The 25316-nt window shown below is 41.1% G+C and overlaps 1 protein-coding gene across 7 annotated transcripts in view; it reads left to right on the top strand.

Annotated features, from left to right (window-relative positions):
* arhgef10la (Rho guanine nucleotide exchange factor (GEF) 10-like a) overlaps window positions 1-25316 on the top strand; it is a 203312-nt gene that overhangs the window by 157734 nt on the left and 20262 nt on the right. For all 7 annotated transcript variants that reach the window (XM_034287227.1, XM_010881719.3, XM_034287226.1 and 4 more), the window contains 3 exons: window positions 7440-7660; window positions 11252-11409; window positions 15530-15672. In XM_034287227.1, coding sequence (XP_034143118.1) covers window positions 7440-7660; window positions 11252-11409; window positions 15530-15672 — 522 coding nt within the window. The remainder of the gene's footprint in view (window positions 1-7439; window positions 7661-11251; window positions 11410-15529; window positions 15673-25316) is intronic.

Here is a 25316-nt window from a genome sequence, read left to right as displayed (position 1 = left end):
GATGTTTGCTTATGGTGGGTGTCCATCTGCTTTTTACATGATTCGCTCATTTGATGACGACGTAGCTTTATAATACCAAAGGAAATGTCTTCCCATTTAGCAGTGTTCCCAACCCATGTAAAGGGAACCAGTAGGAACCAGTGGAAAAGTGTATCAGACACGCCTTTTCTGGAATGCGAAAAACGTCTGATATTTGCATAAAATAGTCAGTGGCTCTATTTTTCAGTGTCTCCAGCGCAGTTGCCAAATCTGCTCAGTAAGGGAAGTAGCTGTCCTAAAAGTTGCTAAATGACTTCATCACCTAATTTGCATAACTGGCCATGTGCATGTAATTGTGATGGACGCTGTAGGGGAGAGGAATAACGTTGTGGGAGAGAAAGCAGCTCTACATGCTTCTCCAGTGTGATAACATGCCAGCATGGAAGTGTTCAGCGATAGCAAATGCCATGGTGGCCTCAGCCTTTTTTGCAGAATCAATTTTTTTAACCATAAATGGCAGCTTTTGGGTGGAACTGTTATAAGGCTTTGCCTTTTGGGTATGTTTTTGAGTTTTACATCCCCAATTTTGGCGTAGAAATCAGCCTTACAATACAGGCAGTATGCCCGTGTATCATCTCCAATAAATGGCTTCAACCAGCCTTTGAATTCAGGGTTTGATTCAGACTCTTTTCTGTACTTTTGAGTGTAAAGTTTAGACTGAGACATATTGAGCTACCCAGCTAGATGTTTAGCTTATATCACAGAGTGGCACACACACAAGTAGACGAGGTGAGTAAGTGACTGAGGCTGAGTCAAATGCAGTGATTTACTTTAGACAAAGAACATTTTACATTTACATCCCGCCCTGAATGTAAGCCAGGGCGGAATCGGCCAGCGGCGGCTTCCCGTATGCGCGATTCATTTGAGGTCTCTGGAGTCTGGACGTGGAGGGGTGAACATGTCCTGCTCTGACTGCAGCTGGGAGGGGCTGCTGCGCGAGGACTGGGCCACCTGTGAGTGCTTTGGGACGCGGGAGGGGCAAACGGCAGCACCCGCTGCTCGTTGAGAAGAGTAGGGACGATACTTGCTTTCACGTCAGAGTCGCTTTTTTGAAAAAGAGTCGCTAGAGGGGTCTGAATACTTGCTAAATGAAGTGACAAAGTCGCTAAGTTGGCCACACTGCGGAGTTCAGCGCTTGCTTTGAGCTGCTTGGTATCTCACTCTGCCCTGCGCACACAGTCTCAAAACTCAACTGAAAATGAATTGAAGGTTTCTCCTTGTGGCTATAGGTTTCTCCTAGCCACATTGTCTAGCGGACACCCACCGTTACGGTACATTCGCGAAATTTCGGAATAACCAAATATGGCATTGCATGAGTGCTTCACTTGTGGGTGTGTCTGTAGGCGAGCTAGCACCACAACAGCAGGAACTCTGTCTGTTTTGTTCTGTTTGTTTTTGAATGTAGCCTGATCTTTTGTAATTTATATTTACACCTGTGTCTTGTTAGCTTCCTATTTAGTCATGCCCAGTTCTGTTCAGGGCTACAACAGCAGAAGACCCTACCGGGTACCACTCATCTCCACTACAAATAGGAAAAAGAGGCTACAATTTGCACAAGCTCACCAAAATTGGACAGTTGAAGACTGGAAGAATATTGCCTGGACTGATGAGTCTCAATTTCTGTTGAGACATTCAGATGGTAGAGTCAGAATTTGGCGTAAACAGAATGAGAACATGGATTCATCATGCCTTGTTACCACTGTGCAGGCTGGTGGTGGTGGTGTAATGGTGTGGGGGATGTTTTCTTGGCACACTTTAGGCCCCTTAGTGCCAATTGGGCATGGTTTAAATGCCACTGCCTACCTGAGCATTGTTTCTGACCATGTCCATCCCTTTATGACCACCATGTACCCATCCTCTGATGGCTACTTCCAGCAGGATAATGCACCATGTCACAAAGCTCGAACCATTTCAAATTGGTTTCTTGAACATGACAATGAGTTGACTGTACTGAAATGGCCCCCACAGTCACCAAATCTCAACCAAATAGAGCATCTTTGGGATGTGGTGGAACAGGTGCTTCGTGCACTGGATGTGCATCCCACAAATCTCCATCAACTGCAAGATGCTATCCTATCAATATGGGCCAACATTTCTAAAGAATGATTTCAGCACCTTGTTGAATCAATGCCACGTAGAATTAGGGCAGTTCTGAAGGCGAAAGGGGTCAAACACAGTATTAGTATGGTGTTCCTAATAATCCTTTTAGGTGAGTGTACATGCAATGCTAGCCTATAAACCAGCTTGCTAGAATTAGGTAGCCACCAATCAGCTAACCTAGCGCGCTATCTCATTGACACCAGAAACACCAACAATTTCGGCCGTCTCTAGAATTGCGTGCAGTTGTACACCTCAGGGAATCCCATCACTGCTACTAAAACTAAAACAGAAATAATAATCTTGTCTTTTTAAAAAGAACCGCAAAAGCAGACCATGGAAGTATAATTGTGGAATTAAAGTTATCGGTTCTTTTAATTGTACGGTGAGCATTTCACAACCACTATCTGTAGCAAAATGCATGGCTGTTTATCAATGCTAACTACGTACTTGCCAAGTGTCCTTGAGAGAATGGTCTAGTAAGTATGCGAGGACAGAGAACGCACCTATCTAGATTGAGATTTGCTTGTGCTTGAATGGCGATTGCGCAATACGCTGGGCTCAGATCATTTGAAAGCAGCGACATGAAAACGCTGGCATTATCGCTACATTTGCTGTATTGTGTTCGTGTATTATTTTTGTTTTTAATGTAGGCTCCTACTTCATAAAGTTAAAGACAAACTAAAAACGAGTGTTTGTCATTTCATAGGATGCGTACTAAAATGCTATTTAGCATTAAGTGTTATAATGCGCTCCCGTGTGAATTGCCGTGTCTGTACCTCTATATATGGATATATTTGTCTACCTCATACCTATTTAGCCTATATTTTGCCTCAGCTTTTTCTCGCTGGTGCCTCGTGAATATCACAAGCACATGAATGAGCTACCTGCGTTTAAAAGAAGAGGTAAAAGATAGTCAGGACAAACGATTAGAGATATGTGTATGTATAGGAGGATGCTGAGCAAAGGCACCTGATCCAGAGGGTGAGAGATTGGGATTCAGAATGATATGGAGGATGCCAAGGCGACATCATATTGGCACTTGTCTTTCTCAATGTAAGTGATGGAATCGTAACCAAACCATTTTACTTAAGTTGAAAACCTTAATGGAAACCCCAACCATTTCATTAAGTAAATGCCTTACTGGAGTTTCCTATTGGCAATGGCTTGTTTCCAATTCCACAGGCTGAATCAGAACAGTTTTAGAAGGTCCAAATCAAATTGGACCACAAATTACACAGTATAGCAATGACAATCAACCACTTCACAATGAGTTAAGATGTTTAGAATTCAGTTATGAACATTTATAAAGAACAATGTGGAATAATGGTCTAAAACACTATTGAACAACATTAAACAATTATTTTCAGAAGATGGTGGATATCCATGCCTGCAGTATCCTGTGACTGTCATCATCCCATTTCGACAGCCTGTGGCTGGTTGGCATATTTACTGGAAATAAATCAAAGGTTGCCAACACACACAAAAACACAGTGGGTTCCAGAAGTCTGAGTTCACTACCAAATACTCTTTGTTTTCAACACTGATCAAAGACTTGGACTTATACATGATGAAAACAGATCTTGTTAGTGGACTTGAATAACACAGTAAATATCAACACTACCAAATAATGTAACTGTATAACATTTATACACTATGAGGCCCAGTTCAATGGCCGCCACACCAAGGCAAGGTGCGTAATCAAGTGCACGTTGGCATGCTGAAAACCCCCTGGAGATCCATCTTTCGCAGGGCTCTGGAAGTGCGTCCTCGGTTTGTGCCCAAGGTGGTTGCTGCCTGCTGCATTCTCCACAACTTTTGTCTTTCTATGGATGACATCTAGGAGGTGGAGGACAATCCTCAGCACGAGGAAGAGGGTGACAATCCAGAGGATTGCGCAGTTGAGCAAGTTTCTGGCAACAAGTCAAATAAGGACAGTGTAAATTCACTTGGCAACTATTAAGGAAAACTGATAGAGTGGGGAGAGCAAGTATTTGATACACTGCCGATTTTGCAGGTTTTCCTATTACAAAGCATGTAGAGGTCTGTAATTTTTATCATAGGTACACTTCAACTGTGAGAGACGGAATCTAAAACAAAAATCTAGAAAATCACATTGTATGATTTTTAAATAATTAATTTGTGTTTTATTGCATGACATAAGTATTTGATCACCTACCAACCAGTAAGAAATCCGGCTCTCACAGACCTGTTAGTTTTTCTTTAAGAAGCCCTCCTGTTCTCATTACCTGTATTAATTGCACCGGTTTGAACTCGTTACCTGTCCACACACTCAATCAAACAGACTCCAACCTCTCCACAATGGCCAAGACTAAAATTGTGGACCTGCACAAGGGTGGGATGGGCTACAAGACAATAGGCAAGCAGCTTGGTGAGAAGGCAACAACTGTTTGTGCAATTATTAGAAAATGGAAGAAGTTCAAGATGACGGTCAATCTCCCTCGGTCTGGGGCTCCATGCAAGATCTCAGCCCAGAACTACACGGCAGGACCTGGTCAATGACCTGAAGAGAGCTGGGACCACAGTCTCAAAGAAAACCATTAGCAACACACTATGCCATCATGGATTAAAATCCTGCAGCGCACGCAAGGTCCCCATGCTCAAGCCAGCGCATGTCCAGGCCCGTCTGAAGTTTGCCAATGGCCATCTAAATGATCCAGAGGAGGAATGGGAGAAGGTCATGTGGTCTGATGAGACAAAAACTGAGCTTTTTGGTCTAAACTCCACTTGCTGTGTTTGAGGAAGACGAAGGATGAGTACAACCCCAAGAACACTATCCAAACTGTGAAGCATGGAGGTGGAAACCACATTCTTTGGGGATGCTTTTCTGCAAAGGGGACAGGACGACTGCACCGTATTGAGGGGAGGATGGATGGGGCCATGTATTGCGAGATCTTGGCCAACAACCTCCTTCCCTCAGAAAGAGCACTGAAGATGGGTCGTGGCTGGGTCTTCCAGCATGACAACAACCCGAAACACACAGCCAGGGCAACTAAGGAGTGGCTCTGTAAGAAGCATCTCAACGTCCTAGAGTGGCCTAGCCAGTCTCCAGATCTGAACCCAATAGAAAATCTTTGGAGGGAGCTGAAAGTGCGTATTGCCCAGCGACAGCCCCGAAACCTGAAGGATCTGGAGAAGGTCTGTGTGGAGGAGTGGGCCAAAATCCCTGTTGCAGTGTTTTTAAACCTGGTCAAGAACTACAGGAAATGTATGATCTCTGTAATTGCAAACAAAGGTTTCTGTACCAAATATTAAGTTCTGCTGTTCTGATGTATCAAATACTTACGTCATTCAATAAAATGTAAATTAATTACTTAAAAATCATACAATGTGATTTTCTGGATTTTTGTTTTAGATTCTGTCACTCACAATTGAAGAGTACCTATGATAAAAAATGTGACTTCTACATGCTTTGTAAGTGGGAAAACCTGCATAATCGGCAGTGTATCAAATACTTGTTCTCCCCACTGTAAATATTAGACAATTCCAACTATTCAGTAAAAACTAGTGAATGAGAAACTAGTGCCATTTGGCTGATAGCAGCAAGGACTGTTTTGTATTTGAGTGAACCTGTAATATTTGCCAAAATTATAATATTTATAATCTCTACTCACTCCCATCCAGGTTTGGAAGAATACCTCTTCCCAGTGAAAAGGGTCTCATTCGCCCCCTCCACTCTGAGGGCTGTAATCTCCTCAGAAGTCCCTAAATAAAATATTACTATGAATAAATATGACTGGTACAAGGTTAGATGGAGACTATAGCCATTTTCATATGATCGATATGACATTTTTATAAGTGAAAATCAAGCTGTCCCTCTCTACTGGTAATTACTTAACTAAGCTAACGTTAACTACCGTCTCCACTGTACTGAACTGAATAACGCTTATCGAAAAATCGGAGCTTCTTAAAATAAGCACATTTTCAGTGATTACAATGGCCATTTCTCGTAAAAAAAATAATATGGTGATTTATAGGTACCGTTTACCTGAGATAAGAAACCCAACCCATGCACCGATCCTCGATAAGAGCCGCATAAAACACATCCGGGCATTTTAGGCGTTCTTGGTAGCTTGCGTTCTTTGGATTGGAACAGTATTTGGGCCATGAAAGATGATGTCAAACGGCTTCACGAGAACACAAGAACGGACAAAAACGCGGATTGATAAACAGCCCATAACGTGAATGATTTATTCAGCTCGGTTAGAAACAGCTCATAGATGTGCAGTGTACATCATTAAACTTTCCACAATTGCGGAGAACTAATCGCCATTCTGGAAATAGGGTTCATGCATCAAAATAAAACATCCTCAATACTGGCTAGTACTGGAGATACTGTAGACTTACTCAGAACTGGCCATGGAACTGTTACTCAGAACTGGCCATGGAACTGTTAAGAATATTTTAACACAAACTCAGAATGGTCTTAAGCTAAATGTTGTAGTGCCTAAGTCAATGTGAATGTCTTAGAAATTATAATTTTATTGTCAAATGTGATTGTTGTCGTTAATGTATGTGTTATTTCCTTTTATGTACATGTTTCAATACAGGGCTCAGCTGTGAAAGAGACATTGGTCTCAGTTGATCTCTCTGTATGAATGAAGGTAAAATAAAAAACAAATAAAATAATTGGGATCGAGTTTGTCATTGCTCATACCCAGGCTTAGACATGAAATCAATAATTTTAAAGAAGACCTTTAACTGTTAATTAATGCACTCTTTCAAAGTATTTTTAATGTCTCTTCTCTAGTGATGAGAAGATTTTAGTTTGTTTGATGTCCCTGAAAAGACATTGTGAATCTATTAATCTGCAGTCTCCTCTTAGGGATATTTAAAGTTAAGGAAGACTACAGAAATTATTTGAAAGGATTGCTAAATCTACATGGAATTGCAAAGCGACATAAATATCACAATTAAGAGGAATTTCAAGAAAGTGTTCTTCCAGAAATTATATCAAGACTTACATATTGCAATCATGAACCAGTATAGGAAAAGATGACCCATAGTCTCCTATGCTATATATTTCAAAATTACCACCCACCCAGACCCTGTTTGCCCGTGCTGTGTGAACCTTTCAGTGCTCTGACCTACAGTCTTTATTGAGCTGTAATTGCCAACTCTGGTGATTAGGGGAGATGTATTGACCCTGTGCCTTAACAGTGATGCCTGCCTACTCTCGAGGTAGATAGTGGAGGAGTATCTTACTGACCTTACATACCCACTCTTTGCAGGTGACTCACGGGGGGAAATGTCTTACTTTACATCTGCTTTCCTCTTGACAGGTTGCTAGTGGAGGAGATGCCACCCAAGGGCAGGTGGAGATTTTCTCCCTTAACAGACCAATACCACGCCCTGTAAAGTGCCTCCAGGTCGGGTCTCCAGTGAAGTGTCTGGAGTACGTGCCTGAATCCAAACACTCAGAGGGGGTTGAGGTGGATGCTGGGACCCTGAAGAGCCCTACTGGGGTGGGGAACACCATCTGTTTGGGACTGGATGATGGAAGGTGAGGTCAGCACAACATTTATCAATTGACTAATAGATTGTTGATTATGATGATGACAGCCATAGTTTTGTATGTACTGCTGTTGGTGTCTCCACTATTGTCCTTTTTACTTATTTGTGCGTTGTATTCAGTATTGAAAGTATGTAAGGTTATTGTCAGACTAGCCTGTCTATAGTACTGTAAATCTGAGTCGATGTCATACATTTTGAATACTGTTATACAACTACTTCTTATTTTCGCATGTACTGTATATTTCTACTGAATGTAAAGGAGGAATAGTTTAATCACAGTTTCCTGGAGACTTAATTTCTTTCTCGGTCTAAGAAAGTAATCAATTTGCATTTCAGAAGCAAAATATTGCTAGTTTGCTATAATTATTTTCTCAGCATTTGTTTTGTTATTTTCATTTTGGCCCCAGAATAAGATAAAAGATTTGCCATTGACTTGGTTATATTGACTTATTCACTTGTATATTTTTTCCTGAGAGGAGAGAAATTACACAGTGTAATGACAATATCTGAATGTTGTAGCTGGACAGAATAGACTGTCAACTCCAATGCTAGTTAACTTTGTCTTTTGAGAAAGAAATACATTTTTCCAAAGATAAGCATTGGGAAGTGTAATGAATCAAATGTGCAGCACAGCAAGTTGAAGTTAAGATGGATTCTTATGCATATGACCCTGTGAGGGACAGCACACACACAAACACAGACCGACATTTTCTCACATGATTTTCTTACACTCTAAAGTGTGTGCATACATTTACAGATTTTTGGGGGGAGAGATTTTGTAAGTCAAAATGTATTTGTAGGCCAGAAAGGAGCTGTTGTTGAAACATAATTTCTACATAATCTGAATCATGTTCTACATGGTATTTTCTAATGGATTCATCGATAACAAAATGTTTGGCCAATACAATAGCCGATATATAACATAATCAATTGATGTCGATACCAGTGTTTTGCCTTTGCAAATTGATTTTCTGTAATTGTACTTTATGCAATGCCAGGATATGCACTACGTGCACAATTATTAGGCAAATTGTATTTCTCAAGATTTATTTTATTGTTGAACAAACACAATGCTGTCAGTCAATCCAAAATATAATTGAACCTCAAACCTGAATGTTTAACAAAGGTAAAATGAGTTATGATCTTTCTCAGGGGAATATATAAGTGTACACAATTATTAGGCAACAATTAGTGTGCACAATTATTAGGCAACTAAATTACAAAAATAATTTCTCCAACTCACTTGTTTATTCTCAATTTTTAGAGAAAGTGCAACAAATAAGTAACACAAAATGAAAATTAAATAACATTTCTGGCCTTTCAAAAATATTCAGTGACTGATATAGCCACCCTTCTTTTCAATAACTGCCATGAGCCTTTCATCCATGCAGTCTGTCAGTTTCTTGATCTGTTCACTATCAACCTCCACTGAAGCAGCAACCACAGCCTCCCAAATGCTGTTCAAAGAGGTGTATTGTCTTCCCTGACTGTAAATCTCACATTTGAGAAGGGTCCACAAGTCAAGTAATGAACGTTCCCAGGTCATTATTCGGGCATCTTTGAGGCCCTTGCTTGCTAGCCGAGCAGTGGAGTACTTGGATGCATGTGATGGAGCATTGTCCTGCATAAAGAACATGGCCTTCTTGAATGCTGAGGAATTCTTCCTGTACCACTGTTCGAGTATCTTCCAGAAACTGGCAGTAGGTATGAGAGTTGTGTTTTAGCTGGAGTTTCAGTTTCAACCCGAAAATGTCCAACTACCTCATCCTTAATGATAGCAGCCCATAGCAGTACCCCTCTTCCACCTTGCTGGCGCCTGACTCGAAGTGGTGCCCTGTGTCCATTAGTGATCCAGCCACATGCCTATTCATCTGGTCCATCAAGAGTCACTCTCATTTCATCTGTCCATAAAACCTCAGGTATTTTTTTGCCAAATCTATACGCTTCAGTGTGTAAATGTTATTCAGTGGTAGTTTTCTTTCAGCCTTCTTGACCTTGGCCATGTCTCTGAGCACTTGACACCTTGTACTTCTGGACACTCCAGGTAGGTTGCAGTTCTGGAATATGGTGGACCTGATGTCCTTACACTGCTCTCCGGTCTTGGTCATTGTGGAGAGGTTGGAGTCTGTTTGATTGAGTGTGTGGACAGGTGTCTTTTATACAGGTAACGAATTCAAACAGGTGCAGTAAATACAGGTAATGAGTGGAGAACAGGAGGGCTTTTTAAAGAAAAACAGAGGTCTGTGAGAGACGGAATTCTTACTAGTTGGTAGGTGATCAAATACTTAGGTCATACAATAAAATGCAAATAAATAATAAAAAAATCATACAATGTGATTTTCTAGATTTTTGTTTTAGATTCCGTCTCTCACAGTTGAAGTGTACCCATGATAAAAATGACAGACCTCTACATACTTTGTAAGTAGGAAAACCTGCAAAATCGGCAGTGTATCAAATACTTGTTCTCCCCACTGTATATAAGGTGTTATTCATTGTTGCCACACCCTCCCTCATTACACAAATACATATCACCTGAAAATGATTCAGTCCAATGAGCATTCAAGTTTATATGATTTGGAGTTGGAAAATGTGCATAGAAATAATAATACTATCAGAATACTAACGTGCCTAATACTTGTGCATGCAGTGTATATGTGGTCAATAAGGTTTTAGACTTCAATAAAACTGTAACTGGGAAAAATAATTACACACACAATTGGTCCGAAATTGTTGTCCAAATTTAAAGCCAAATGCTGATTTCTGGCTGACACATCTGTTCATCCCAATTTAACAAAACATTTTGTAAGCCTTAGTTTTCCAAACCCTACTGTCAGGTCCATTTTGAAAACACAATTTCCAATTGCATTTCTGAGGGAAAAGTCATGAACACGGATCTTAGCAGAGGGAGAGAGATCGGCATCCCTGGATGTTCTTCCAAGGTTCTTTGTAACTTGAAGGGATTTTGCCAGGACCTCTCCTGGGGAGATTCACGGCTGTCCCAAACTCCTTCATGACAATATGTGGTTCAGTGGAGCCCCAAAGCAATAGAAATGGAATTGTAATCTTTCATGGACTGATTTTCTTTCTTTTTTTTTTTAAAGTCACTCGGATGTTTAGGGTGAAAATTACTTTTTACCCTGAATTTTGGTTTATATTATGCAGGGCTGGCCCAAATCAGGTCTGGTAAATGAAGTACACAAACAACTGACCCTAACTATCCCTTTCATTAGGCTGAGTTAACTACTATACATAGGCAAATAACTATTTCATACCTTACTGCTTTTTTGATTATTTTGGACACCAAACAAATGAAAGAATCACTAACATGTATTTTTTCCACTCTCAGATTCCCCCTACATACTACTATCACCAACAAAAAGATCTGGAGAAATAAATATGAAAACCTCAAAAATACACAATCTGACTGAGCCTAAAAACTTTTCACAACACTGAATATGCATGAAACATACACATTATCAACCTGAAAAAAGTGTTTATTAATTTATGTAGATTTAAAAGGGTCTTAGGATTTTCAGTGAGGCTCTTCGAAATGTACACCTCTTGCTCATTTTGCCACCAGCATCCTGGTGTATGGCAGTGTGGACACTGCAGCCCAGTGCGTATTGACCCTGCGGAATCTTCAGAGTTGCCCTGTCCTGTGCCTCAAACACTGCAACAGTTTCCTGTTTGCTGGGCTCAGGAATGGAACCATGATTGTCTATGAAAGGAGCAATGGAGGTAAGCATTTGCCAAGGTCTTTCTGTGTATTTTAAGGAGACATCCCACAGATTTCAATTCAAAATGACAGAATTGTTAATTTGTCACGCTACTGATGTAGCAAAACTAATCTAGAAACACATGTTTTAGCCATCACACTTAAAACAATTATAGCAGGATAATTAAATAATGGTTACATCACTAATGCTTTTTTTAATATCAGCTAGTCATTGGTATTAATGCAGATAATGATTTCATTATCTCATTAGCCTACTGTAGCATAAATGTTTATGGATTTTAAATGTGGCATTAACATTTTTCAATTATTTTAGTTATCATACATTATTAACAGGGTTTGTATCTGTAACAAAAACAGCATTTGAGGAAATAATCCAATGAAATTAATATGTGCAATTAGGACTCAGTGTTTCTTTGTTTCAATTTGTCAAATGCATGTTTCTTACTTCTGGAGAAAATGCCTCGGTGAGTGTGAGAAACATAATTTCTGTCTTGGATTCAGCCCCCTTGTGGAGAAATGCCATGCATAAAAGGATGTTCAGGGAATTTGGGAAAAGCTCATTCATTTCAGAGTGCATGGAAGATGTTACCTTATAATACTTATTTTAATGCCCATTCTTCACTGCCATGCTGTGGTCAGTCAAAGTGTAGGTTTGGCACCATCTCAATACTCACTCTCCCAGTAAGTCATGACCACAGCTTGAGGCAGATCAATGGGTCTATCACCAACTAGGTGTGTCTTACCTGGCTGTATCAATGTGGCTCCCTCGATCTTGCCTGCACCACTCTCCCTCCAGGCCAAGCAAAAAGGATGATTAATTATGGCAGTGTGCTGTGTGACGATTAAATATTACTATTCATGTTATGGAAAATATATACAAAATAAATAAATAAATAAAGGGGAGAGAAGACAGATGAAAAGCTCTGGAGTGGAGCGTGGACCTGCCATGCAATGTCTTTATATTCTTTCTGCACAGCTGTTAAAGATTGATGACCCTGGGTGGCACATTACTGCCTGGAAACCATACTGGAACAGGAAAATATCAAGTCCTCACATGGGACTTTTATCAAAAGGCATACAAATAGCTTTTTCAGGTGCTCTACAGAAAATGACAATTTATTTTATCAAATGAATCTTATTCTTACTCTTTATGGCTTTTTTAAAATTCAGATGGACTAACAGTTTTTGCTATCGAGTGTTTGACTGTATTTTTTCTACAATGCATGTGGCAGAGACATGACATGGCCCAAGCTTGTGCATGAATTTTTAAATGTGGAAGAATGACATTTAGAACATGCCAAGCAATTAACCTGGAGAAGTCAGAAAGCATTGCAAAGCTATTCTTGCTTGAAAGGCAGGAAATAAACAACTCAAAATGTTAATTAAATGGCTGGGTGCACTTTCTTCTCTAATTTTGCTTCATCAACGCACTGCAAATGAATAGCTTATGTAAGGCACTTCATAATGTGCTGCCACGGTAGCTGCTATGGGCGCCCTGTGATTACAACTGAAAGGAAAAAGGTCTGTTTCATTTTCACACTGATTAGGAAAAAATGAAGTTGTGATAAAGAAGTTGAAAAGCTGATTAAATTGCATGGCAGCTGTATGGCATGTGGGTGTGAATGCGTTATTGTTTAGCGTACATAAACTCTTAAAGCACAGGCCAGAGACGCTTCGTTTTCAACAAATTGTGATTACGGTATAACAGGGTATGATTATGTACATTATATGTTTATTATTATTTACCTTTATTTAAACTATGCAATTAAGAACAAGTTTGTTTTGTATAATCATTTATTGTACGAAATCCATACAGTTGTGCTCAAAAGTTTGCATACCCTTGGAGAATTGGTAATATAGAGCTCCGGAAAATATTAAGAGACCACTGCACCATTCTTCCCAAAAAGGAAGGTTCTGAGTGAGGAACCAGCAGGGTTAAATTAAATGACCACATTCACATTCAACTGTAGGTCATAACAGAATAGCACAATCATAAAATTAAACAAAATGAACTGACCCCTGTTCAAAGGTTTGCATACACTAAGTTTTAAATACTGTGTATTGCCCCATTTAGCATCCATGACAGTGTGCAGTCTTTTGTAATAGTTGTCTATGAGGCCCAGAATTCTTGCAGGTGGTATAGCTACCCATTAGTTTTGGCAAAATGCCACAAGGTCATACAACATCTTTGGTTGTCTTGCATGAACCGCACATTTGAGATCTCCCCAGAGTGGCTGGATGATATTAAGGTCAGGAGACTGTGATGGCCACTCCAGAACCTTCACCTTTTTCAGTTATAACCACTGGAGGGTCAACTTGGCCTTGTGCTTAGGGTCATTGTCGTGCTGGAAAGTCCAAGAGCATCCCATGCGCAGCTTTCGTGCAGAAGAATGCAAATTGTCTGCCAGTATTTTATGATAACATGCTGCATTCATCTTGCCATACATTTTCACACGTTTTATCCGTGCCTTTAGAGCTCACACACCCCCAAAACTTCAGTGAACCACCACCATGCTTCACAGTGGGGATGGTATTCTCTTCACTATATGTCTTGTTGACCCATCTCCAAACATTGTGCTTATGGTTGTGACCATAAAGCTCTATTTTGGTCTCATCACTCCAAATTACAGTGTTCCAGAAGCTTTGAGGCGTTTTAAGGTGTTTGAGTATCATCGGATTGTGCTCCTTGAAACAACCAAGTCTCTTTCAAGAGCATCCTGTGTTTCTCCTGAAGTTACCTGTGGGTTTTTCTTTGTTTCCCGAACAATTCTTCTGGCAGTTTTGGCTGAAATCTTTCTTGGTCTACCTGACCTTGGCTTGGTATCAAGAGATCCCTGAATTTTCCACTTCTTAATAAGTGATTGAACAGTACTGACTGGCATTAGCAAGGCTTTGGATATCTTTTTATATCCTCTTCCATCTTTATAAAGTTCCATTAGTTTGTTACACAGGTCTTTTGACAGTTATTTTCTGCTCCCCCCTCAGTATCTATCCCGCTCAGTATATTTATGTGAGCGCTAACAAACTCAGTGACTATTTATACACAGACACTAATTGCAATTTAAAAAGCCATAGGTTATGGAAATTGACCTTTAATTGCCATTTTCACCTGTCTGTGTCACCTTTTGTGTCTGTAACAAGGACAAACATTCAATGGTATATAGACTTTTGATCAGGGCCATTTGGGTGATTTCTGTTATCATTATGATTTAAAAAGCAGCTAAACAACTATGTGATAATAAATGGCTTCATACATCTTTTTTTTTTACGTGATCAGTCAAGTCATATATATCAAAATCAAAGCTAACATTTCACAATTTCTGCTAGGGTATGCAAACTTATGAGCACAACTGTACATAGTATTTTTTAAACGATACATGAACTGGAAAACACAATCATGATTTGGGTCATTGTCCTGTTGAAAAACAAATAATAGTCCCACTAAGCGCAATCCAGATGGGATCCAGATTTTTGAATCCAACAATCTCAAATACCTGAGGCGGTCCTCATGTGAGCCAGTTTCATCCTAGTGCCTTATGATTTTTGCAACAGTGTTTGAAGTCCTTGAAATTTTCTGCATCGATTTACCTTAATGTCAGTGATAGTTTAATGTTGTTTCTGTTTACTTATTTGAGCTGATGTTCCCTTAATATGGACTACTACACTATAGACATAGTAATGGTCTTCTGTTTATCAACAACACAACAGATTGGCCCAAAAGCTTTAAGACGGAACAACATTTCACAAATGTACTTTTAACGAAGGCACACCTGTCATTTGAAATGCATTCCAGGTGACTACCTCATGAAGGAATGCCAAGTTGTCATCAAGGCGAAGGGTGGCTACGATAAAAAATCTACAATATGAAATATACCTTGATCTTTTTAACACTTTTTTGGTTGCTACATGATTCCATGTTTTTTTTTTATGTCTTCACTATTATTCTACAATGTGGAATATAGGAAAACTAAAGAAATCCCTTTGAACAAGTGGGTGCATCTAAACTTTTGACAGGTACTGTACTATAGAGCACGAACCCAAAATCCAGCCCTGGGAAAGCCTTGGAAAAAACACTTGAGGACAAAGTGTTCTAATCCTTAGTACCTTTCGTTGTGTTCTTAGGTGAGCTGTGGGAATCAAACTCCTACAGGACTGTGGTTGTTGGACCTGAGCCGGTGCGGACTCTCCTGGTACTGGAGGATTCTGTGTGGGCCAGCTGTGCCAACGCTGTGACCATTATCGAGGGCTCCAGCCTTGCCACTCAGGTATTACTGAAGATGCACCACGTGTTCATAGTTTGAAAAACATCATGCAAACCTAAGCCTACTAACATCTTTGGAAAAAGCATCTGTCTTTCATTTGGTAGAACATTGTGTTTGTTATGCCAGGATAGTGTGCTCAATTCCCCAAACCACCCATTTGTAAAATGTATGAACATTGCTTTCCATAAAAGACTATGCTAACTGTCAAATTATCTATTAAATTAATGGTGGAGTCAGACATTTTTGTCCACTTGTTAAAAAAGTGGTGCTGTGGAGTCAAAATTAATCATTTTCACAACTGCCTAAGAGCATAGGTTCACAGAATAGTTTAAATATTTTTAAAAATCCTTTAACAGAACGCTTTTGTGAAGATACATAATATTGTAGCTGAAAATGTATTGAGTTAACCACTGTTGTTATCCTCATGGAGATGTTGACATCACAACAAGCTTTATGGCAGAGTAGGGGTGGGACAATATGAGAATTTCATGCCACGATTATCCTGGCCAAAATTATCCTGATTTATCCGGTTTAATAAGAATCCCAATAAAAACTCTGGTTTCTAGCTCAAAACAGCTGATCGGATATTCTCTCATTACATGAATATTGTTCTTGTGCATTTAAAAAGCAATTACATTAAGTTCACTAAATAAATACAATAAAAAAATATATAATAATACTATAATAACATGTAAATCTCTAAATGCATTTGGTTTCCAGCTTCATTAACAATACATTGCAGAGGATGTTTAATGGCATTTAGAATTGCCATTTGTACTGCATTTCTCATTAATGCAATTATCTAATCAACCAATCACATGGCAGTTGCTTCAATGCATTTAGAGGTGTGGTCCTGGTCAAGAAAATCTCCTGAACCCCAAACTGAATGTCAGAATGGGAAAGCAATTTGAAGCGTGGCATGGTTGTTGGTGCCAGACGGGCCGGTCTGAGTATTTCACAATCTGCTCAGTTACTGGGACTTTCACGCACAACCATTTCTAGGGTTTACAAAGAATGGTGTGAAAATGGAAAAACATCCACTATGCGGCGGTAGTCCTGTGGGCGAAAATGCCTTGTTGATGCTAGAGGTCAGAGGAGAATGGGCCGACTGATTCAAGCTGATAGAAGAGCAACTTTGACTGAAATAATCACTCGTTACAACCGAGGTATGCAGCAAAGCATTTGTGAAGCCACAACACGCACAACCTTGAGGCTGATGGGCTGCAACAGGAGAAGACCCCACCGGGTACCACTCATCTCCACTACAAATAGGAAAAAGAGGCTACAATTTGCACGAGCTCACCAAAATTGGACATTTGAAGACTGGAAGAATGTTCCCTGGTCTGATGAGTCTCGATTTCTGTTGAGACATTCAGATGGTAGAGTCAGAATTAGGCGTAAACAGAATGAGAACATGGATCCATCATGCCTTGTTACCACTGTGCAGGCTGGTGGTGGTGGTCTAATGGTGTGGAGGATGTTTTCTTGGCACACTTTAGGCCCCTTAGTGCCAATTGGGCATCGTTTAAATGCCACGGCCTACCTGAGCATTGTTTCTGACCATGTCCATCCCTTTATGACCACCATGTACCCATCCTCTGATGGCTACTTCCAGCAGGATAATGCACCATGTCACAAAGCTGGAATCATTTCAAATTGGTTTCTTGAACATGACAATGAGTTCACTGTACTGAAATGGCCCCCACAGTCACCAGCAGCTTTGGGATGTGGTGGAACGAAAATGATTTTCTATTTGTCTTCTGTCATTTTCAGTAGAAAAGCTTTAACAATTAGCCTACAATATAAACAAAATGTATAATAATGTATATCCTATTAATATTTCCTACATTTTGGAGTTTGTTAACAGGCTTGTTTCTGTATGCATCTCTGGTAGCTGCATGTCTTCTAGGATAAATATCATTGGATTGTTTGAGCTCCAAATGGTTTCAACAGCTTATTTTCCATGGTAATGGAATGGAAAGGTATTTGCATATAGCGAGAAGTGGAAACCTGATCGGAAACTTTTTTGTGAGCTACTAAGTGTAGTTGTTAGACTAGTACGCCTACTGTTGTAAAGGAATTGGGAAACGAGTTAATTTTTTGTATCGTACCTAATCTCAATGAATAGCCTAAAACACTGTTGACTTTATGTGTGTGAGATGATGATAATATAGAAGCATAGTAACACTTGAGGGACTTTCATTTTAATTAGCCTACTATCAGATACCCCACACGTACCTTTATAGGCCTACACATGTAGTCTACACAGGGCAGGTTGGCCTAATTCGTGCTCAAGCTCATAAATGAAAACGCACGCATTAGAGGGTGCGCGAGATACATTTATAATACACACTCTCTTTATGAAAATACTAAATTGTAGTTCGTGAGAAATCTGAGACTGGCCCAGCAATAATATTAAATGCAGGTGCAACATCAAAGGCCACTGCCAGACAGGTTAAAACCTGGTATCTTAATTAGGCTATCCGACAAATATTAAGAAATGATTATCCCTCATCCGTGGCATATTTCGGGTTGGGTATGGCCGACTTTAGAAATCAGTTTGGATTTGGTATTGATTTTAAAACAAATCAGACGGATGTTTTCGGTATCGGATAAAAATTTCACGGACACAGTTCGGTAGGGATATATATTTTGTGATCCCACAAAGACCTCGACATTAGGACACTTTCTTGGTGGACAGGGAAACACATTCAAGTGGTTCTAAAATGTTTAGTGCATTCTTGCAATGAAGAGTTTAGAAAGGGTAGATTTGGAAAATCGATACAATACAATTTGTGAGATATGCGCTCCACCATTAAATAAAACAAGTGGTCAGGAACACTTCAGTGACTAGCAATTTATGCTAGCAGAGCCATTCCGCTTCATTGACTATACAATGCAGTGGATGTTTGGTGGCATAGTACAACATGAAATGAGATGTGCGCTCTACTTGTAAAATAAAACAAGCAGTCAGGGAAACTTCAGCGACTGGGAGAACTTTTCCAACTCACTCGTGAGGATTTTCTCGATTTACGATTATCCCGATTATGGAATTTCTCCACAATTTCATCATTGTGACTATTTTCCATCGTGATTAGTACTGAAATCGTCTATCGTCCCATTCCTAAGGCAGAGTGACCATTCAAGTAAATTATTCATTCATTTTAATCACTCATGTCTATAATTCTGTTGTATCCATGAAATCAGAGTAGATCACTTTTGAAAAGCAAATGAACCATGCCAGCCAAGTAACCATGAAAAAGGTGTCTATTCTGACTGGCTGGATCCAGCATATTCCACTTACATGAACAGATGTTTGTGTTTAATTTGGCAGTGTTTGCTTCTCTTTACCATGTCCACCTGACTAATACACAACCTGCAGGACTGACTTCAAGGGGGCTCTGATGCAGAACCGTGATTAGGAAAGCAACACTTGCCCCCGGGTGTAAGCCAGAACTTTGAGAAGAGGCCAGAGTTGTGATCACTCAGCTTTACCACTGAGTCCTCCACTAGCCACTAACCCTGTTACCCAAGTTAAAACCATCCTGTTATTGTCAGGGGTTTAGCAGAATGTGTGTGTTTTATCTTACGAAAAAATGACTAGAAAGAGGATACATAGAATGATTATTTGTAAGAACGCAGGCTGTAGTATTTTCATTCATATTTTAGGCCCTACAAATGTACAAATAAAAAATTACACAACACTTAAATTATTCAAATATAAATCCATTGGCATATAGTTTTAATTTAGATTTAAATATGAGACATAAATGACCAGTTTGCGATGATCAAAGGATATATGCATTAATAGCCGAACATAAGCTAAGACGTCGAATTCAGGTTCAATTTCTATCTGACTCCATCTCATCTAATTTGTGCAGCATCTGCAATGCTGTCAGGGTGTCAAATTTACGCTGTAAATTGTGTCTGAGTTGTGTCTGACTTGCTCACCGAGTTCAGATTATATACAATTTCTATCCTCATCATCATTCTTCATCATTACACTTCAGTTGCATGCAGAGGTGTGTCTGGGTTGATCAGGGGGTTATTGCCCATTCATCCATTGACGTCACTGATTTCATTGCTATTCTTTAGATTAGATTCAACTTTATTGTCATTGGACAAGTACGGTATAACAAAATCATTAGCATCTAAACAGAAGTGCAAATAAAAGAGTGCAAAAATTTACAAGTGTAACAATTAAGAACAATGTATGTTATAAGTGGGATGTATATATGTGCAAATTAAAGGTGCAAGGTGGTATAACTGAAATGCGGGGATTTATGTGATATACTGAAAAAGAATGTAACCAACATTTACACAATTTCAAAAATGATTTACAGTAGCCTACATGAAAATATAGAAAAGTCATTTGTCGATAGTATTGATGAAAAACAGTAATGTGTGATACCTTTGCTGAATAGATAATTGGTGATTGTTGGTATTTTGTTTTGTGAATAATTATTTTGCCTAATACATTTGTAGAATCTTAATCTTCAGTAAAATATGCAGTGAAAATTCAAATAGAGAAGATGTGTAATGCAATTTTGTTTCTCTTTCTCGCCAAATAAAAACTGTAACTGTGTTAACATATGTTTCCAGAATTGATATTGGTGATTGTTGGTATTTTGTTTCGTCAATAATTATTTAGCGTAATACATTTGTAGAATCTTCCTGTCCGCGTCCCTGCCTGGATACCAATGCTAAGTGCCGTGGGCTGTTGGCCGATTAAGTCGGAAAACAGGGTAAAGATAAACAAGTAAATAGTCTCTAAATAGTTTTCCGTTTCTGAGTATAGAATTCTGACAACAGAACAATGTAATATACGCCTGTTAAGAAAAGTCATGGAAGGAGAAGGGTGTATCTTTCAAAAAGGCAGCTTTATATTAAATACAAACTCAAACGCCAATTCCCGTAAGCATTTGGCGGTCCTAATGTTAACACAGACACAAGCACACAGGTAGAACAGCAAGGGCACGTAACAATTCAAATATGTTTATTAGCTTAAAACAAGTCTTAGCACATTGCTAAACAAATTCAATAAATCCCTTAGCAACTGACAGTTGAATGGCCTTTACTGATATTTTTTATCTTTTCTTTGTAAAACTGCAATGGTACAGAAATTAAAGAGATGGAAAATATGAATAACTAGCAATTATTTTTTATGCAATTAACATGTAAAACTACTAATCCTTCTCTCTATTAATGTACAGGGCAATATTAAATAATACTGGCAAGTGGCAAGCATGAGTTTAGCTCACAACATAATGACACAGACATCAACAATTTAATATTGATCAGAGCTATAACACTATATATACTATAATGTACTTTAGTGAGAAAAACTCTTTTAGGTAAGGAAGATGTGGCAGGTTGACAGAAAATCCAACTACATCGATTTATCCACATAAAATAATAATTAGCCAACTAGGGATTCTGATTCACACTTGTTTGGAGAAACAAGAGAGATACATTTCTCTCCTAACTAGCCATAAACATAGGAAGGTTATAAAAAGTGGCTAGCAATGATAACTAAGTGATATGTTATCCATCCATCCATCCATTTTCTTCCGCTTATCCGGGGCCGGGTCGCGGGGGCAGCAGTCTAAGCAGAGATGCCCAGACTTCCCTCTCCCTAGACACTTCCTCTAGCTCTTCCGGGGGGACACCGAGGCGTTCCCAGGCCAGCCGGGAGACATAGTCTCTCCAGCGTGTCCTAGGTCTTCCCCGGGGTCTCCTCCCGGTTGGACGGGCTCGGGAAACACCTTCCCGGGAAGGTGTTCAGGAGGCATCCAGAACAGATGTCCAAGCCACCTCAGCTTACCCCTCTCGATGTGGAGGAGCAGCGGCTCTACTCTGAGCTCCTCCCGGGTGACCAAGCTTTTCACCCTATCTCTAAGGGATCCCCCAGCCACCCTGCGGAGAAAGCTCATTTCGGCTGCCTGTATCCGGGATCTTGTTCTTTCGGTCATGACCCAAAGCTCATGACCATAGGTGAGAGTAGGAACGTAGATTGACCGGTAAATCGAGAGCTTCGCCTTGCGACTCAGCTCTTTCTTCACCACGACAGACCGATACATCGACTGCATTACTGCAGAAGCTGCACCGATCCGTCTGTCAATCTCCCGTTCCATCCTTCCCTCACTCGTGAAAAAGACCCCTAGATACTTAAACTCCTCCACTTGAGGCAGGCACTCTCTCCCAACCTGAAGTGGGCAAGCCACCCTTTTCCGACTGAGGACCATGATATGTTATTATATATAAATTTTTTTACACATTCCCTATGTCCAAGGTAAAGTTTAAAAGGAATTTCGGTAATCTCAAATGTGTCTGCCAGTGATTGTCAGCCAGAGGCTGCAAGTTGTTTGTGATTTAAATGATTCAATGTTTCCCAATTCACGTCGCGAACAAATTATAATTGAGTTCATGCCATTAGCCTACATTTTTTCTTATTCATTTTATATAGTTACAGTATGTCTCAAAAAAATTATAATGGGTTGTTTCCTTGCATTACGGCAGATAATGTGTTTTGTTTAGGCCTCCTCCTTGTTTGGTTGAAGTTTACCCCATCTCAGTATTTTGATGACTCGTCAGGACATTTCTCAAATTGTTAGCTTCAATTAACTAATCTTATATACATCTTATACTTAGCAAATATTGATAGTGTAACAACACAAAGAGACAGTTTTCATTCAATTTAGCTTATTTTTTTGCTTTGCCGCAAAGATTTATAGGGATACTATTATGACTCTCTAAAGATGTCTATCAAAATATTTCCCACAGTTATTTCCCACAGCTTTTCGACGTGAGAGACGCTGGCGCTGCTTATTCGCCGCTTCTCCGTCTGCTACTCTTGTGTTCGCTGTACCCCTTCCTCTGGACAGCCTCTGTACATCTGGTCAGCCTCTGGACAGCCTCTGTACCTCTGGACAGCCTCTCAGCTGGTTCCTGAAGCCGCCTGGGCTCCTCGACCGGACCGTCGCCTCGTCAGTTAGGCCCCCGTTCACCAAACGCGTGGCGGCTAATTCTAGCTGTTACAGCGGCTAACCCGATTCCTGACCTCCTTCTCACAGGCAACCTCCACCAGATGCGAGCCGTGACCGAGACTTTCATCTCCTTCTGTCATGCCGTGGATCATTCTGGCACTCACATTATTTATCCACCTATGTGTCCCTATCCCACGGCTAACCGCTACCACGGAGCTCTCAATCCCTCCGCCCGGCATCATGTTCAAATATTCAACTCTGCAACTGGTCGAACTCGTCAACTACTCCATTCCATCCTGTATCCCAGTCATCAAACAGCTCGGACTTCTACTTCGACCCCGTTACATCCACAGAAGTTCTCGCCGCAAGTTTGTTTTCTTCCACCACGGACAATCCATTCCGTCCATCTGGTCACCTGCACGCTCTGTCGCACCTGTCTCATTCTCACGTCATCAGAATACTGCACCCACTGGATCACATAGGGCTGAACGCACCGTCTGGCTGCACAGAAAACCCGGACTGGACTACACCCCACCGACCACACGCACTGCTAACCAGGACAACCTCAGATCTCTCCAGCCTGCCCCCCCTCCCACCACCCTCTCACAATGCCAACTTTGCCCTCCTCAACACCCGATCGCTCAACAATAAAGCCCCTGCCCTCCATGAACTGATCCTAGACAACACTCTGGACTTCCTTCTGCTCACTGAAACCTGGCAACAACCTAATGATTTCTTCTCCCTCAACCAAGCATCCCCCCCTGGCTACAATTACATCTGCAAATCCCGCCCCTCCCGCCGTGGAGGTGGGCTCACTGTTATCTTCAATCAAAACTTTCGGATCACAGAACTTACCCTCCCCTCAGTATCATCATTTGAATATCTAGCCTTCAAAGCTCTCTCCTCCACGACAGTCATCCTCATTTACCGGCCACCTAAACCAAATCCCTCCTTTCTCTCTGATTTTACTGAACTCCTCACACTAGCCTCATCTCTCTCTTCACGTCTGCTGCTACTCGGTGACTTAAACATCCACATGGACTCCCCCACCTGCAAGCTCTCATCAGAATTCACCATTTTACTGGATAACTTCTCTCTCACCCAACATGTCACATTCCCCACCCATGAAAAAGGACACATCCTCGACCTGGTCTGCTCCAGTAACCAACCAGTGCTCGACCTCCATCCATGCCTCTTTCCCCTCTCTGATCACAAACTGATACGTTTCACCATCCCTTCTCCAACCCCACGCCCCCGCCTCCTCAGAGAAATCACCTTCCGCAACCTTAAATCAATCAATCCCTACCATCTCTCTGACCTGCTCTCCACCACTCTCCACCTGGACTCAACCCTCACCTCACCTGATGATCTCACGAACCACCTCAACTCCACCTTGTCTACCTCCTTCAACACTCTGGCCCCCCTCAAAACAAAAACTGTCACTTTTAACACATCTTCACCCTGGTACACACCTGCACTCCGGAAAATGAAACAAACTGGCCGCCAACTTGAACGCCTGACAAAGAAATCATCCCTCACAGTCCATCATGAAGCCTATAAACTCCATCTCACTGCCTACAAAGACGCCCTCATTGCTGCCAAATCTGCCTACCTTTCCACCATCTTCACCCACCCCTGCCAAAACCCCAGAACCCTCTTCTCCACAATGAACAACCTCATCAAGCCTCGGACCAACACCCTACCGACCTCTACTCCGGACCTCTGCAACTCATTCCTCCACTTTTTCGCTGACAAAATCAACATAATTTACCAATCTCTATCCCCTGTATCTCACCTCTCAGTATCTACTCCAGCACCCACCATGGACCCTCCACTCCCCATCTCTCCTGACCTCTCGACCCCTCCTCCTCATTGCCTCCTCTCCCAGTTTGACCCGGTCACTCCTGAAATCTCCAAACTCATCAGCTCTGCCAAACCCACTACCTGCTCCCTTGACCCCCTCCCTACTCCACTCATGAAGTCCTGCCTCCCCGTCCTATGCCCCTACCTCACTAACCTCTTCAACTCCTCACTGTCCCTTGGAACTGTCCCCTCTGCCTTCAAAACTGCCGCTGTCACCCCAATCTTTAAAAAACCTGGTCTGGATCCCTCCTCCCTCAACAACTACCGCCCAATATCCAACCTCCCCTTTCTATCAAAAACCCTGGAACGCATAGTCGCGACACAACTACAAACCCATCTTCATGCTAATAACCAATTAGATCCCCTCCAATCTGGCTTTCGCCCCCTCCACAGCACTGAAACCGCTCTCCTCAAAGTCCTAAACGACCTCCTCACCTCTGCTGACACCGGTTCCCTCAACATCCTCATCCTCCTCGACCTGAGTGCAGCCTTCGATACCGTGAGCCATAACATCCTGCTCACCAGACTCAAAGACCTCGGTATCAGAGGTACTGCACTCAGCTGGCTCCACTCCTATCTATCCAACAGATCCCACTTCATCTCTCTCCATAACCACACCTCTGCCACAGCCACAGTCACTCAAGGTGTTCCCCAAGGCTCTGTACTCGGCCCCCTCCTCTTCATCATCTACATCCTCCCTCTTGGTCAGATACTCCGTCACTTTAACCTGGACTTCCACTGCTATGCCGATGACAACCAAATCTACCTCAGCACCAAATCCCCCCACAATCCTCCCCT

This window comes from Esox lucius, chromosome 17 (genome assembly GCF_011004845.1).
Source record: "Esox lucius isolate fEsoLuc1 chromosome 17, fEsoLuc1.pri, whole genome shotgun sequence".
Classification (NCBI taxonomy): domain Eukaryota; kingdom Metazoa; phylum Chordata; class Actinopteri; order Esociformes; family Esocidae; genus Esox; species Esox lucius.
Note: the sequence above shows the minus strand (reverse complement) of the source record. Positions and strands in the feature narration are given on the sequence as shown.